General features: G+C 48.5%; 1 protein-coding gene across 1 annotated transcript; it reads right to left on the reverse strand.

The window, feature by feature from the left end:
* Window positions 1–7159: 7159 nt before the first annotated feature.
* On the reverse strand, window positions 7160–9197 carry LOC123407634 (endoglucanase 19-like). The gene is made up of 2 exons (XM_045100812.1): window positions 8781–9197; window positions 7160–8695 (listed from the first exon to the last, which is right to left on the reverse strand). The coding sequence occupies exons 1-2, from the start codon at window positions 8988–8990 to the stop codon at window positions 7418–7420; spliced, it is 1488 nt and encodes a 495-aa protein (XP_044956747.1). The 5' UTR covers window positions 8991–9197; the 3' UTR covers window positions 7160–7417.
* Between the last annotated feature and the right edge of the window lie 4960 nt (window positions 9198–14157).

A 14157-nucleotide genomic window follows, 5' to 3' on the forward strand; every position in this document is an offset into this window, starting at 1 on the left:
TTGTCACTGAACATGTGCTCAAAATGTCTGGGTACTCAAACCGTCTAGCTGAGCTGTGGATTGAACTCCCGCAAGAGGCTATCACTGACAGAATTCTTCAATCACTGCCACCTAGCTATAAGAGCTTTTTTGAACTATAACATGCAAGGGATGAACAAGTCACCCGGCGAGTTATTCGTGATGCTAAAAGTCGCAGAGTCAGAACTCCGGAAAGAGCATCAAGTGTTGATGGTCAACAATACCACTGGTTTCAAGAGAAACGGCAAAGGCAAGAAGGGTAACTCCAAGAAGAGCGGCAAGCCTGTTGCCAATCCGACGAAGAAACCCAAGGCTGGACCTAAGCTGGAAACAGAGTGTTATTATTGCAAGGGAATGGGTCACTAGAAGAGCAACAACCCCAAGTATTTGGCTGGTAAGAAGGCGGCCAAAGAAAAATCAGGTATATTTGATATACATGTTATTGATGTTTACTTAACCAACTCTCGTAGTAGTGCCTGGTATTTGATACCGGTTATGTTGCTCATATTTGCAACTCGAAGCAGGAACTGCGGAATAAACGAAGGCTGGCGAAGGATGAAGTGACGATGCGCGTGGGAAATGGTTCCAAGGTTGATGCAATCGCCGTTGGCACAGTCTCACTTCAGTTACCATCAGGATTAGTTATGAACTTAAATAATTGTTATTTAGTGTCGGCGTTAAGCATGAACATTATATCTGGATGTTATTTATTGCGAGAAGGTTACTCGTTTAAGTCGAGAATAATGGTTGTTCTATTTCTATGAGTAATATCTTGTATGATCATGCACCCAATGTGAGAGGATTGTTCATATTGAATCTTGATTGTGATGATACACATATACATAACATTGAGACCAAAAGATGTAGCGTTAACAATGATAGCGCCACGTTTTTGTGGCACTGCCGCTTAGGTCATATTGGAGTAAAACGCATGAAGAAACTCCATTCCGATGGGCTTTTGGAGTCACTTGATTTTGAATCACTTGACACGTGTGAACCATGCCTCATGGGCAAGATGACTAAGAGTCCATTCTCCGGAACAATAGAGCGTGCAAGTGACTTGTTGGAGATCATACATACTGATGTGTGTGGTCCGATAAGTGTGGAGGAGTGCGATGGATATCGTTATTTTCTCACCTTCACTGACGATTTGAGTAGGTATGGATATATATCTACTCAATGAAGCACAAGTCTGAAATGTTTGAGAAGTTCAAGCAATTTCAAAGTGAATTTGAAAATCATCGTAACAAGAAGATCAAGTTCCTACGTTCTGATCGTGGGGGTGAGTATGTGAGTTTCGAGTTTGGTGCTCACTTAAGACAATGTGGAATTGTTTCATAGTTGACACCGCCTGGAACACCACAGCGTAATGGTGTGTCCGAACGTCATAATTGTACTTTGTTAGAAATGGTGCGATCTATGATGTCTCTTACCGATTTGTCGTTATCGTTTTGGGGTTATGCATTAGAGACAGTTGCATTCACTTTAAATAGGGCACCATCAAAATCCGTTGAGACGACACCATACGAGCTGTGGTATGGCAAGAGCCAAAGTTGTTGTTTCTTAAAGTTTGGGGATGTGATGCTTATGTCAAAAAACTTCAGCCTGAAAAGCTGGAACCCAAAGCGGAAAAGTGCATCTTCATAGGTTACCCAAAGGAGACAGTTGGGTACACCTTCTATCTCAAATTCGAGGGAAACGTGTTTGTTGCTAAGAACGGAGCTTTTCTTGAGAAGGAGTTTCTCTCGAAAGAATTGAGTGGGAGGAAGATAGAACTTGATGAGGTTGTCGAACCTCTATTCCCTCTAGATGGTGGCGCATGGCAGGGGAAACCTTTGTCGAAGCGACGCCGGTTGAGGAGGAAGTTAATGATGAAGATCATGAAACTTCGCATCAAGTTCCTATCGGACATTGCACGTCGACAAGATCACGTACTCCTCCTGAGTGGTACGGTAATCCTGTCTTATCAATCATGTTGTTAGACAACAATGAACATGTGAATTATGAAGAAGCAAGGGTGGGCCCGGATTCCAGCAAATGGCTGGAGGCCATGAAGTCCTAGATAGGATCTATGTACGAAAACAAAGTGTGGACTTTGGAAGTATTACCTGAAGGCCGCAAGGCTATTCAGAACAAATGGATCTTTAAGACGAAGACGGACGCGGACGGCAATGTGACCGTTTATAAAGCTCGACTTGTGGAAAAAGGTTTTCCACAAGTTCAAGGAGTTGACTACGATGAGACATTCTCACCGGTAGCGATGCTTAAGTCCGTCCGAATCATGTTAGCAATAGGTGCATTTTTTGATTATGAAGTCTCGCAGATGGATGTCAAAACGGCGTTCCTTAACGGTTTTCTTAAGGAAGAGTTGTATATGATGCAACCCAAAGGTTTTGTCGATCCAAAGAATGCTAACAAAGTATGCAAGCTCCAGCGATCCATTTATGGACCGGTGCAAGCATCTCGGAGTTGGAATAAGCGCTTTGATGAAGTGATCTAATCGTTTGGGTTTATACAAGTTGTTGGAGAATCTTGTATTCACAAGAAAGTGAGTGGGAGCTCTGTGGCATTTCTAATATTATATGTGGATGACATATTGCTGATTGGAAACAATGTGGAGTTTTTAGAGAGCGTAAAAGATTACTTAAACAAGTGTTTCTCTATAAAGGACCTAGGAGAAGCTGCTTACATTCTAGGCATTAAGATCTATAGGGATAGATAGAGACGCCTGATAGGACTTTCACAAAGCACATACCTTGATAAAGTTTTGAAGAAGTTCAAAATGGAATAGTCCAAGAAGGGGTTCTTGCAAATATTACAAGGTATAAAATTGAGTAAGACTCAATGCCCAGTAACTGCGGAAGATAGAGAAAAGATGAGTACCGTTCCCTATGCTTCAGCCATAGGGTCTATCATGTATGCAATGTTGTGCACTAGACCGGACGTCAGCCTGGCCATAAGTATGGCAGGCGGGTTTCAAAGTAATCCACGCATGGATCACTGGACGGCGGTCAAGAATATTCTGAAGTACCTGAAAAGGACTAAGGAAATGTTTCTCGTTTATGGAGGTGACGAAGAGCTCGTCGTAAAGGGTTACGTCGACGCAAGCTTTGACACTGATCCGGATGACTCTAAGTCTCAAACCGGATACGTATTTATTCTTAATGAGGGTGCGGTAAGCTGGTGCAGTTCCAAGCAAAGCGTCGTAGTAGATTCTACATGTGAAGCGGAGTACATGGCAGCCTCGGAGGCAGCTAAGGAGGGTGTGTGGATGAAGCAGTTCAAGACGGATCTTGGAGTTGTGCCGAGCGCACTAAATCCAATAACTATGTTCTGTGACAACACTGGTGCCATTGCTTTAGCAAAGGAACGAAGGTTTCACAAGAAGACCAGACACATCAAACGACGCTTCAACCTCATCCGCGAATACATCGAAGGAGAGGACATAAATATTTGCAAAGTGCACACGGATCTGAATGTAGCAGATCCGCTGACTAAACCTCTTCCACAAGCGAAGCATGATCAACACCAGAACTGTATGGGTGTTAGATTCATTACAATGTAAATCGCATAGCGATGTGAGGACTAGATTATTGACTCTAGTGCAAGTGAGAGAATGTTGGAAATATGCCCTAGAGGCAATGATAAAATAGTTATTATTATATTTCTTGTTTCAAGATAATCGTTTATTATCCATGCTATAATTGTATTGAATGAAAGCATATATACATGTGTGGATATATAGACAAAACAATGTCCCTAGCAAACCTCTAGTTGGTTAGCGAGTTGATCAAGGATGGTTAAGGTTTTCTGACCATATGCAAGAGTTGTCACTTGATAACTGGATCACATCATTGGGAGAATCATGTGATGGACTAGACCCAAACTATGAATGTAGCATGTGATCGTGTCATTTTGTTGCTATTGTTTTCTGCGTGACAAGTATTTATTCCTATGACCATGAGATCATGTAACTCACTGACACCGGAGGAATGCCTTGTATGTATCAAACGTCACAACGTAACTGGGTGACTATAAAGGTGCTCTATAGGTATCTCCGAAGGTGTTCGTTGAGTTAGCATGGATCAAGACTGGGATTTGTCACTCCGTCTCACGGACAGGTATCTCGGGGCCCACTCGGTAATACAACATCACAAACAAGCCTTGCAAGCAATGTGACTCAAGTGTAAGTCACGGGATCTTGTATTACGGAACGAGTAAAGAGACTTGCCGGTAACGAGGTTGAAATAGGTATACGGATACCGACGATCAAATCCCGGGCAAGTAACATACCGAAGGACAAAGGGAATGATATAGGGGATTATATGAATCCTTGGCACAGAGGTTCAACCGATAAGATCTTCATAGAATATGTCGGATCCAATATGGACATCCAGGTCCCGCTATTGGATATTGACCGAGGAGTGTCTCGGGTTATGTCTACATAGTTCTCGAACCCGCACGGTCTGCACACTTAATGTTCGATGATGTTTTAGTAAAGTTGAGTTATATGTGTGGTTACCAAAGGTTGTTCGAAGTTCCAGATGAGATCACGGACGTCACGAGGGTTTCCGGAATGGTCCGGAAACGAAGATTGATATATAAGATGGTTTCATTTGGTCACCGGAAAGTTTCGGGCATTACCCGCAGTGTACCGGGAGTGACGAATGGGTTTCGAGTATTCACCGGGAGGGGCCCACTCACCCGGGAGTGAGCCCAGTGACCCTAGGATGGCGCACCAGCCCTTAGTGGGCTCGTGAGGCCAACCCAATAGGGCCATGGCGCCACAAGTGGAAAAAAAAGAAAAAAAAGGGGATGTGGGAAGGAAGGAGGAGACTCCTTCCCCCAAACTTAATTGGGGTGGGAGTCCACCTCCTCCCACTCGGCCGGCACCCATGGGGCTCCCTTGAGCCCCAAGGCTAGCCCCTCCCCTCGTCCTATATATATTGGTGGTTTAGGGCTTTTCGAGACACAACTTCGCCACGTGCAACTCAAACCTATAACATGTAGTTCTTCCTCTAGATCGGATTTCTGCGGAGCTCGGGTGAAGCCCTGCACGAGTAGATCATCACCACCACCGGCTTGCCGTCACGCTACCGAAGAACTCATCTACTTATCTGTCTCTCTTGCTGGATCAAGAAGCCCGAGATCGTCATCGAGCTGTACGTGTGCTGAACGCCAAGGTGCCTTCCGTTCGGCGCTAGATCGGAACGAATCGTGGGACGACGGTGATTCGAATCACGAAGCTGTACAAGTACATCAACCGCGTTTTTCTTAACGCTTCCCATTTAGCGATCTACAAGGGTATGTGGATCTAGTCTCCTCTCGTAAATGAACATCACCATGATAGGTCTTCGTGTGCGTAGAATTTTTTTGTTTCCATTGAACGTTCCCCAACAAGTACGAGTCTACCCCCATAGGATAAAGCTTGCCCTTCGAGCAGCTCAACTTTTTTTTTCAAATCGATCCTCGGTACATTTTCACTCCTTATTCGATAGCTTACGGTGGTGCGAGATAGTTGAACGGTAAATTTCCACATTCGCACCCAAACAGTTTTATGTAAGCAACTTACTTGACTAATTAAACGCTAATTTTATTTCGCCTTTGTTCAAAACTAAATCATAATTATTTTAAAACGCCTATTCACACACACACACGCCCTTCCTCTCTAGGCGGCATCCACGTCCTTTCACCCCAGACCACCCCGAGCATGTGCTATGTTAGCAACCTTCAATCTCAAGCGTCGCAGCCTTCCCGATCAGAAGGGCCACCGGAGGGGATCGGGGAGGCATTGGCGTCGGGCTCGAAGGGAATTTGGGAGGTGGCGACGGACAAGGTGGAGGGGGCTCGTGGGACAGGAGGATGGCTTGGCTCGATACCACGACCTTACAGGTGGGGGTTGGGCGGTATCGAACAACAATTGGATCGGACCTGTTTAGGGAGGCATGCGTTTACGGTATCTATACCTAATAATAAAGCGGCTATTGCTTTCGTCGGAAAACCCACCGCAGCATTTTTATAAAAAAGCCCCTGTAATTTTTGTTATTCAACCTGCGCTCCATCATTTATCTGCAACACAAAAGGAAAAAACGATTCGCTGCAAAAATTATATACGTACGCATCGCCTCCTCCCGTTGACCCTGGGCCACCCTGGCCTGTGCCGAGGCCGCCGCCGCGGCCGACCTCAACCGCCACCGGTGCCGATCTCAACCCACCCGCCTCCGCGACCGTACCTCTTCCCGCTCATTGCCCCTGTTGCGGCGCTCGAGCGCATCGCGTCGACCCTGATCCACCCTGGCCTGTGCCCAGGCCGCTGCCACACCACTCGCCGCCGCGGCCGACCTCAACCACCACTGTTGTCGATCTCAACCCACCCGCCTCCGCGGCCGTAACTCTGCCCGCTTGCTGCCCCCGTTTCGGCGCTCGAGCACAGCTTCTAGATCAAATCAACGCGACAGCTACAGTGACTGGGGATGATTTGTCTGCTCGATGCAGAACGGCGGCGACGCGCGGATAAGGCATGGCGGAGCGAAGTACTTGCAGGTGGAGGTTGGCCTCCATGGCTCACACGGAGAACTCCGAGGTTATGGCGTGGCAACGACGACTCCTTATGGTCAGATAGAGGCGTCTAACCCTTGCTCCCCTCATCGTATCCCCTCCTCCGGCAGGAACTCATCATCTGGTGAGATCCCCTCCCCATGCCTCCAATGTTTTGTGGGGATTTGTTTGCTGATGAATGAATGTATTGAATGTAAGATTGTATTGTCGTAGAGATAGAGAATGAAACACCACCTTCAATTTGTCATCTGATCCCGCATTCTCTACCACATGAGTGAAATAAGATAATAGTCCATTGATCAATTCACTTAGCTTCTTTGTTTTGCTTTGCTTGTCCCGCTCAATTTCTCGTCATGGTAGAATTAACAATTAACGGGTTGATTTCTCAACAAAATAGGATAGGACTGACTACATTAGTTAGTTAGCTTATTATTTTAATAAACTAAAATAATTATAAAAAAATTAAAAGCGTGTGGTATTTTTTTCTTCCATCGTAACGCACGGCCCTTTTGCTAGTGAAGCTAACAAACGCTAGTAATGTTTTCCCTCTTACGCGGTAAACAGTCGAACGAGCGAAAATCTCTAAAACAATCACCTCCTAAGTGGTACCTTAATTCAATTAGCACCTTGCAATTCAGATAACTTGCAAGAAAGGCGGCATACGACGCGACACGATACAGTTACCAGCGAGTCAAACACAATACGGGCGCAGGCGACGGGGGAGCTCAGCTCACACAGCTTCTGCTGCCATGGCGCTCCCACTCTGTCACATGCCAATCTGATCCCCACACACACGTCACACGTGACACACTACACCTACACGGAAACGCACACTCCGTAGCTACTTCCTGGTGGTTCCGGAAAAGAACGCGAGGGCACCGACGAGCGGCGCATTGATGTAGGTGGCGGGCTCGGACTGCGCGTAGTTGCCGCGGTCGTCGTCGAAGCCGTCCCTCGAGTCCGGCCCGCCTAGCACGGCGCCGACGAGCACGTTTGGGTTGGCCCCGCCGGCGTGAAGGTACTGGAACCCGGCGTCGCAGCCGATACGGCCCGGGTGCGCGCGCACCGACGGCATGGACGCGCCCCGGTGGTGCGCACGCTCCGGATAACGCGCCCCGAACCCAACCATGTACGATCTCCCCGCCGGGTTCTTCCCCAGGATGTAATCCACCTGCCGCTTCGCCAGCGCCACCAGGTCGGCCGGAGACACGACGCCGCCGCCGCCGCAGGACACGGTGCCGCCGCTGGACTTGAGGTACTTGGAGTAGGCAAGCAGCAGGAACGTCGCCGTCGTCACGTACTGCATGTTGCTCTCGCCCTCCTTATAGATGAGCCCTCCCGGCGTGTACTGGCCGGCCTGGAAGCTGCTCGTCCCGGGGACGAGCGAGCAGATGTAGCTGTCGGAGTGAGCCTTGTAGAGCTGAAGCCCCTGCAGCTTGCGCCGCAGGAACCCCCTGGAGAGCAGCACCTTGGTGCCGACCCTCTTGTCGTCCCAGCTGAAGGAGTAGTCGTCGTCACCGGCGCCGAGTTGCATGCCGTACGCCTGCACGTACGTCATGTACGACGCGTTGTTGGACGCGCGGTGCAGCCACGACGCCGCCCACAGGAGCTCGTCGTGGTAACCCGAGTAGGAGCAGTAGAATGGGCAGACTTCGGAGCTGAGGGAGTCGCTGTAGGAGCCGCGGTGACGGTCGGCGAAGTCGAACACCTCCATGGCAGCGTGGAGCAGGCGGGAGGCGTAGGCCGGGTCGGAGCGGCGGAACGCGATCGAGGACGCTGCCAGCGCCGCGGCCGTTTCGCCGGCGACGTCGGAGCCTGGTTTGTTGGCGTCGACGCGGTAGACGCTGCGGGGCGTGTCCATGTCCTCCGGCCGCTCCCAGCACGCGTGGTCGCGCCCCGGCTCGCCTACCTGCACGTAGAGCGCGCCGGGGGTGGCGGTGGCGGCCTTGAGGAGGTAGTCGGCGCCCCAGCGGACGGCGGCCCTGGCATGGGGCAGCTCGGAGCCCATGAACTTGCCGAAGTCGGCGACGCTCCACGCCAGCATCGTCGTCGAGAAGGCCATCGGCAGTCCGAACTTGAGGTTGTCGCCTGCGTCGTAGTACCCGCCCACCAGATCCACCTGAAAACACACGCTGTGACGGTGAGGCCCATGCCGGAGCTGGAGCCGGTGACTCACACGAACAACCGAGGGAGAAAAGGCGTACATTGTACTGCGCGCCGTCGGTGAGGCCAGAGTCGGCGCGCCACGGCATGCGGTTGCCGGGGGGCAGCTTGCCGGAGCGCTGGCCCTCGAAGAAGATGATGGACTTGGCGAGCGCGTCCGCGTAGTTGAACGCCACTGCCAAGCTCGGAGCGAACAGCAGCAGGTGGAGCACCGCTACAGCGGCAACAAGGCCGCTGCCGTTCGGCTCCATTGCTCTCTCTCAGCTGGGTGCAGGGACAGAGAGCTGCTAACGCTTGTGGGGCTACTGCTGCTGGCTTACTTGGTGCGACCAGATGAGAGACCGGTACTACTACTACTGTATATATGGATGTGGCGGTTAAGTTAGTTTGCAGTTGTATCATCGATTTGCTGCGAGAAACGGGGAGGTTGGGGCGGGGGGCAAGGCACGCAGGAGTTCAGAGGGAAAAGCGAAACGAAATCCCCTGTGCTGTGATCAAGCTTTGACTAGCTTGCTTGTCCCTCTGCCTTCAGGCTCTGAGTTCAGTCTATTATTTTCACCAATCTTGCTTCATCCAAGGGGAAAATAAAAATAAAGTAACTCTCAGAATTTTTTGAAAGGCTTGCAATTTGAGTGAAATGTTAGAGATCGGTGATGAGGCTAATATTTAATTAGAGACAATTCAAAAATAATTCCCGCTCCTTTATGAGGAATTTCGGTGATAAAGATCGCTCGTTTCTTGTGAGCAAAATCAGCCGGCAGTTTTCCCAAGTAAAACACCGACCTTGCTGTTGTTTTTGTTCCTGATTCTTATTTCAGCTGGACTGCGTGCCGTGACGACATGATCAACAATCTCCTTTTCTTTTGGGATTGACCGGAGTCTCGCCATGGAAAGCTGAGGAACGTAGCCACCGGCCATTGCGCATCAAAAGCGACTGCGCGTAGTACATCCTGATGCTCCTCGCAGGATATGGCGGATAGCCGGCCAGTCTTTGGGGTACGTAGTAGCTAGGGCATCGGTGGCCGGTCACTTTTCTCGGAGCAAAGCGAAAGCACGCGGCTGCCTGGTCTCCGAATACCCCGTTCCACGGTCCATCGGTTGGCGGCTGCTTTTCCCTCTCGTTCTTTCTTTCTTCCCAGCTTGAAGGCTCTGCTTGGCCTATGGCTGGCTCGGCATGGGCCATCATGGGGTTCCAACCATTTCTCTTGCCATGAGTGCATCAGATAATACATGCAGGGTAGAGCCGAGAAGACATGATCACTCTTAGTGGCAGGCTTGCAATGCAGCCACACCATGGATCATTCATGTGGGATGGGCCTGCGTACGCCGCCTCATGATGCCCCCCAATTCGCAAGCATGTCTCCAACTTGTTTTTTCTTCTTTGATTGACTACTATACTCGTACTTACTCCGTACTTAGCTTACCCGGGATTACGAAAAACTAATCGCGATGATGTTGCTTGTGTTAGCAGCTCGCGGAGCTCGAGGCAGACGCACTTCTTCATGTCCTGGGAACCCGTCGTTTGTCACCTTCTTTTAACTTTGTTTCCCTCTGTCCAGTTTCCAAGCACAGTTTTAATTGGTACGCGGCAGGAAAGCAGGGTGCCATGTCTGTCAAGTGGTGTGAGTCTGAAACGGGTTTGGCTGTGAGGGTTTTTTTCACTGTTTTAACCCATCAGACGAAAAAATTTCACGCAATGAATTCGATCTTAAAGTTTTTCACGATCTGACTCTTTTAGAAACGTCAGAAATCGTGACGTTGTAGGCCTTATGAGAAACGTCAGTGGGACGTGGCATGCCTTATGTGCAACGCCAGTCTACTGGACGTTGCAGACCTTAAGAGAAACGCCAAAGAGGCTGGCGCTTCAGGTGGCTCCGAAATGTCAAGGGCGCTGGCGTTTCTGGGGGGCTATGTAACTGTCCAGCGCCCGCCCCTTCGTCCACCTCTTGTTCTTTCTTGCCACGGTGCCGCACACTAGCGGCTTTACTTTCTTGCCACGGTGTTTCGTCCACCGATGTAAGGGCACGTGCGCAGTACAAGATGGATGTGCAGTCTTCCGCTCGTCCGTCTTCCAGCCGTCCACGGGCCTCTTCCGCTCGTCCGTCTTCGAGTCGAGCACATGCTTCTTCTAGCCGAGCACATGTTGAGGAGATTGAAGAAGAAGAGGAATCAGACAACGAGGCCGCGGATTCGGACTTCATTGAGTTTGGGGCTTCGTAGATGAAAGATGCTCCGCAGCCAAGTCAACCCACTCAGCCGACGGAAGAAACACGTCGAGCTAGCTCAAGGAACGTCAGACGTCCTGGCTGGCAGAACACCCGAGAGGGCTACGTTACTAAGGGCAAGATGGCTGCGAAGAGAGGGAGGAAGTGAAGTGTTATGACCTATGTAGTATTCTGAGTGTTATGATGTTGTCTGTTGAACTATGAAGTTTTTATCTTCTTAAGTATGAAGTATGAACTATAAACTATGTCTGTTGAACTATGAACTATGATGTTATGCTGAGTGTTATGCTTTGAATTATGGTGTTATGCTGTAAATTATTGTGTTATGCTGTAAATTATGGTGTTGTGAATTTATCTGTTGAAGTATAAAAATCCGGATCCTCGATGTTGAGGAGAATCATTCTTTGCCAAGGAGAATCATTCAGATTCTATTTGTTCCGTGCTCTGTTTGTTAAGGAGAATCATTCAGATTCTATTTGCCAAGAAAAATCCTATTCTGAAGTGTTCTGTTCTTAGGAAACGCCAGCCAACATGGCGTTTGGATATGAGGAAGAAACGCCAGATACCTTAGCGTTTTGAGGTGATCCAGAAACGCCCGAGGGCACCGATGTTGAGAGCTTCTGTCGTTAAGAAATGCCAACAGTAATGACGTTGCAGCTCTTCTCAGAAACGCCACAGCTGCATGGCGTTTCAGGGAAATGAAAACGCCACAGTGGACAAGCGTTTTGATGGTGGTAGGATACGCCGCACTAGACTGGCGTTTTTTGGTGGGGCAGAAACGTCACGGCTTATGACGTTTCAGCAAGGGTTAGATCGTGAATTTTTTTTAAACTTGATTCATTTTGTGTTCAACTTTAAACCATAGGTCACAACAGTGAAAAAAATCCTGCCTGACTGCACTGCAAGGAGAGAGAAGAAAACAAGGGAAATGGGAGGTCAAGGTCCGGTGGTCAAAACTGACACGGGCTAGCGTGCATTGCGTGCAGCGGAAAGTTGTGCAGCAGCAGTATAGTAGCTATAAAGCTTAGTAGCTCCTCGCGTGCATGCCTTGGTCACAGTTCACGGGCACAAGGCATCAGTCAGGGAATCCAAGGGGGCGATGTATGGGCTTTGATATGGCGTGTCCCTCTTGTTTCATATCGCGGAAAGAAGCTCGTTTGCCAAACACTTGCACATACCTACCGGTGATCAAACCTTTATACATGGATTGAAATGACGATTTCCTGCAAAAATAACTCTATAACTTGAGCTTAATATGAACCTGGTCTATTTCTCTTCTTCACAAACTTGTCCTTTTTGCATGACACCCAGGCTAATGCGTCATGTTAGAGCTTTTTAATCGAACCCTTCATATCTGTCTCAAAGTTCGAGCAAGTGTCTCATCACTACGTCATGTTAGAGTTTCAACAACCGAACCCCTCATATCTGTCTCAACGTTCAGGCAAGTGTCTAATCACTGCGTCATGTTAGAGTTTCTACAACCGAACCCCTCATATCTGTCTCAACGCTTGGGCAAGCGTTCGATCATTGACCGGTCACGAAAATTTGACTCAATCGGACGCATCAAAGATGCCTCAAACGACCGGCCTGACTAGCATCCCTTATATCGAGTCTAAATATGAGGTGAATATGTGGCATCCGAGGGCAAAAATTATTGTTTTGACCTTTTATCGAAAGTTAAGCCGGATGTGACCCCGGTTGGGGAAAAAATCGGATCTGACCATTTTGCTACCGCCAGAGTCCTTGGCGGTAGGGTATAACAACCTATCGCCGAGGCCCCTCGCGGTAGGAAAATGGCCTACCGCCGGAGAGGCTGGCTGTAGCGCATGTGATCCTACCGCCAAGGGGTTTGACGGTAGGCACACGCGCGCACTGTGTCCGCAACTTGCAGATTTTTTTTAAGATAGGCGTGCAACCCTACTGTCAGGGGCCTCGACGATAGGTTGTTATACCCTACCGCCAAGGGCTCTTCTAGTAGCAAAAGGGTCAGATCCGAAAAAAATTCCCACCCGTCATGTTTTCGATGTTGGAGTTTTTGCCGGTTCTTCAATCACAGAGGTTTCACATATCCATATCATTGACATTTTTATACTCCCTCTTCTTAAGATAAACATCTCGCTGTTGGATAGCTCTTGTCGTCCCAAATCCAACAAGCTTGAGTTTTCTCAATTCGGAGCTCATATGCGAAAGTTGTGGCAGTTCTGGTTTTCTTCTGTTGCCTCTCGTCCGCCCTGAAATTTTACTAGAAAACCTATACCTTGCACACGCAACAAAAGAAAACTAAAACTGCCATAACTTTCGCAAATGAGCTCTGAATTGAGCAAACTTAAGCTTATTGGATTCAGGACGACAAGAGCTATACAACAACAAGATGGTTATCTTAAGAAGAGGGAGTATAAAAATGCCAATGATGTAGAGATGTGAGACCTCTATGAATGAAGAACCGACAAAAACTTCCAATATTGAAAACATCATAGAAGATGCATATGGACTCCGTTTTCGATGAACTTGAGCTTGTCATGAAGATGACCATAAGCTCTAAAACTCACAAAGAGAAAAACCAACCAAGAACCAACAAATATGATGCAAGGATGCAAATGGTTTGAGCTCTCAATGAACGATACGATCAATCTACTCACTTGAGAGCCCCCCTTGACAGTACGACAATCTATCCTAAAATAGAAAAACCTATACCTTGCACCTAGTCCTCTTGAGCTAGATGATGATGATCTTGGCTTCCTCAATGAAAGGATCGATTTGGTTGACTAGAGCGGGGGGGGGGGGGGCTGAATAGGCAACTACCAATGTTTAGCTTGTCTTAACAAATTAACGTTAGCAACAAAAGGTTCTTTATGTGAACAACTAGGTGAGCAACCTATATGATGCTAACCACAAGGATAACTAGTGCAAGCAACGAATACACCACAACAATAACAAGTACAAAGTAAAGGTAAGAGATAACCGCAAGTGGAACCAGTGGAGACGAGGATGTATTACCGAAGTTCCTTCCCTTTGAGAGGAAATACGTCTCCGTTGGTGCGGTGTGGAGGCACAATGCTCCCCAAAAAGTCACTAGGGCCACCGTATTCTCCTCACGCCCTCACACAATGCGAGATGTCGTGATTCCACTATTGGTGCTCTTGAAGGCGGCGATTGGACCTTTACAAACAAGGTTGGAGCTATCTCCACACAA

This window comes from Hordeum vulgare, chromosome 7H (genome assembly GCF_904849725.1).
Source record: "Hordeum vulgare subsp. vulgare chromosome 7H, MorexV3_pseudomolecules_assembly, whole genome shotgun sequence".
NCBI classification, from domain to species: Eukaryota; Viridiplantae; Streptophyta; class Magnoliopsida; order Poales; family Poaceae; genus Hordeum; species Hordeum vulgare.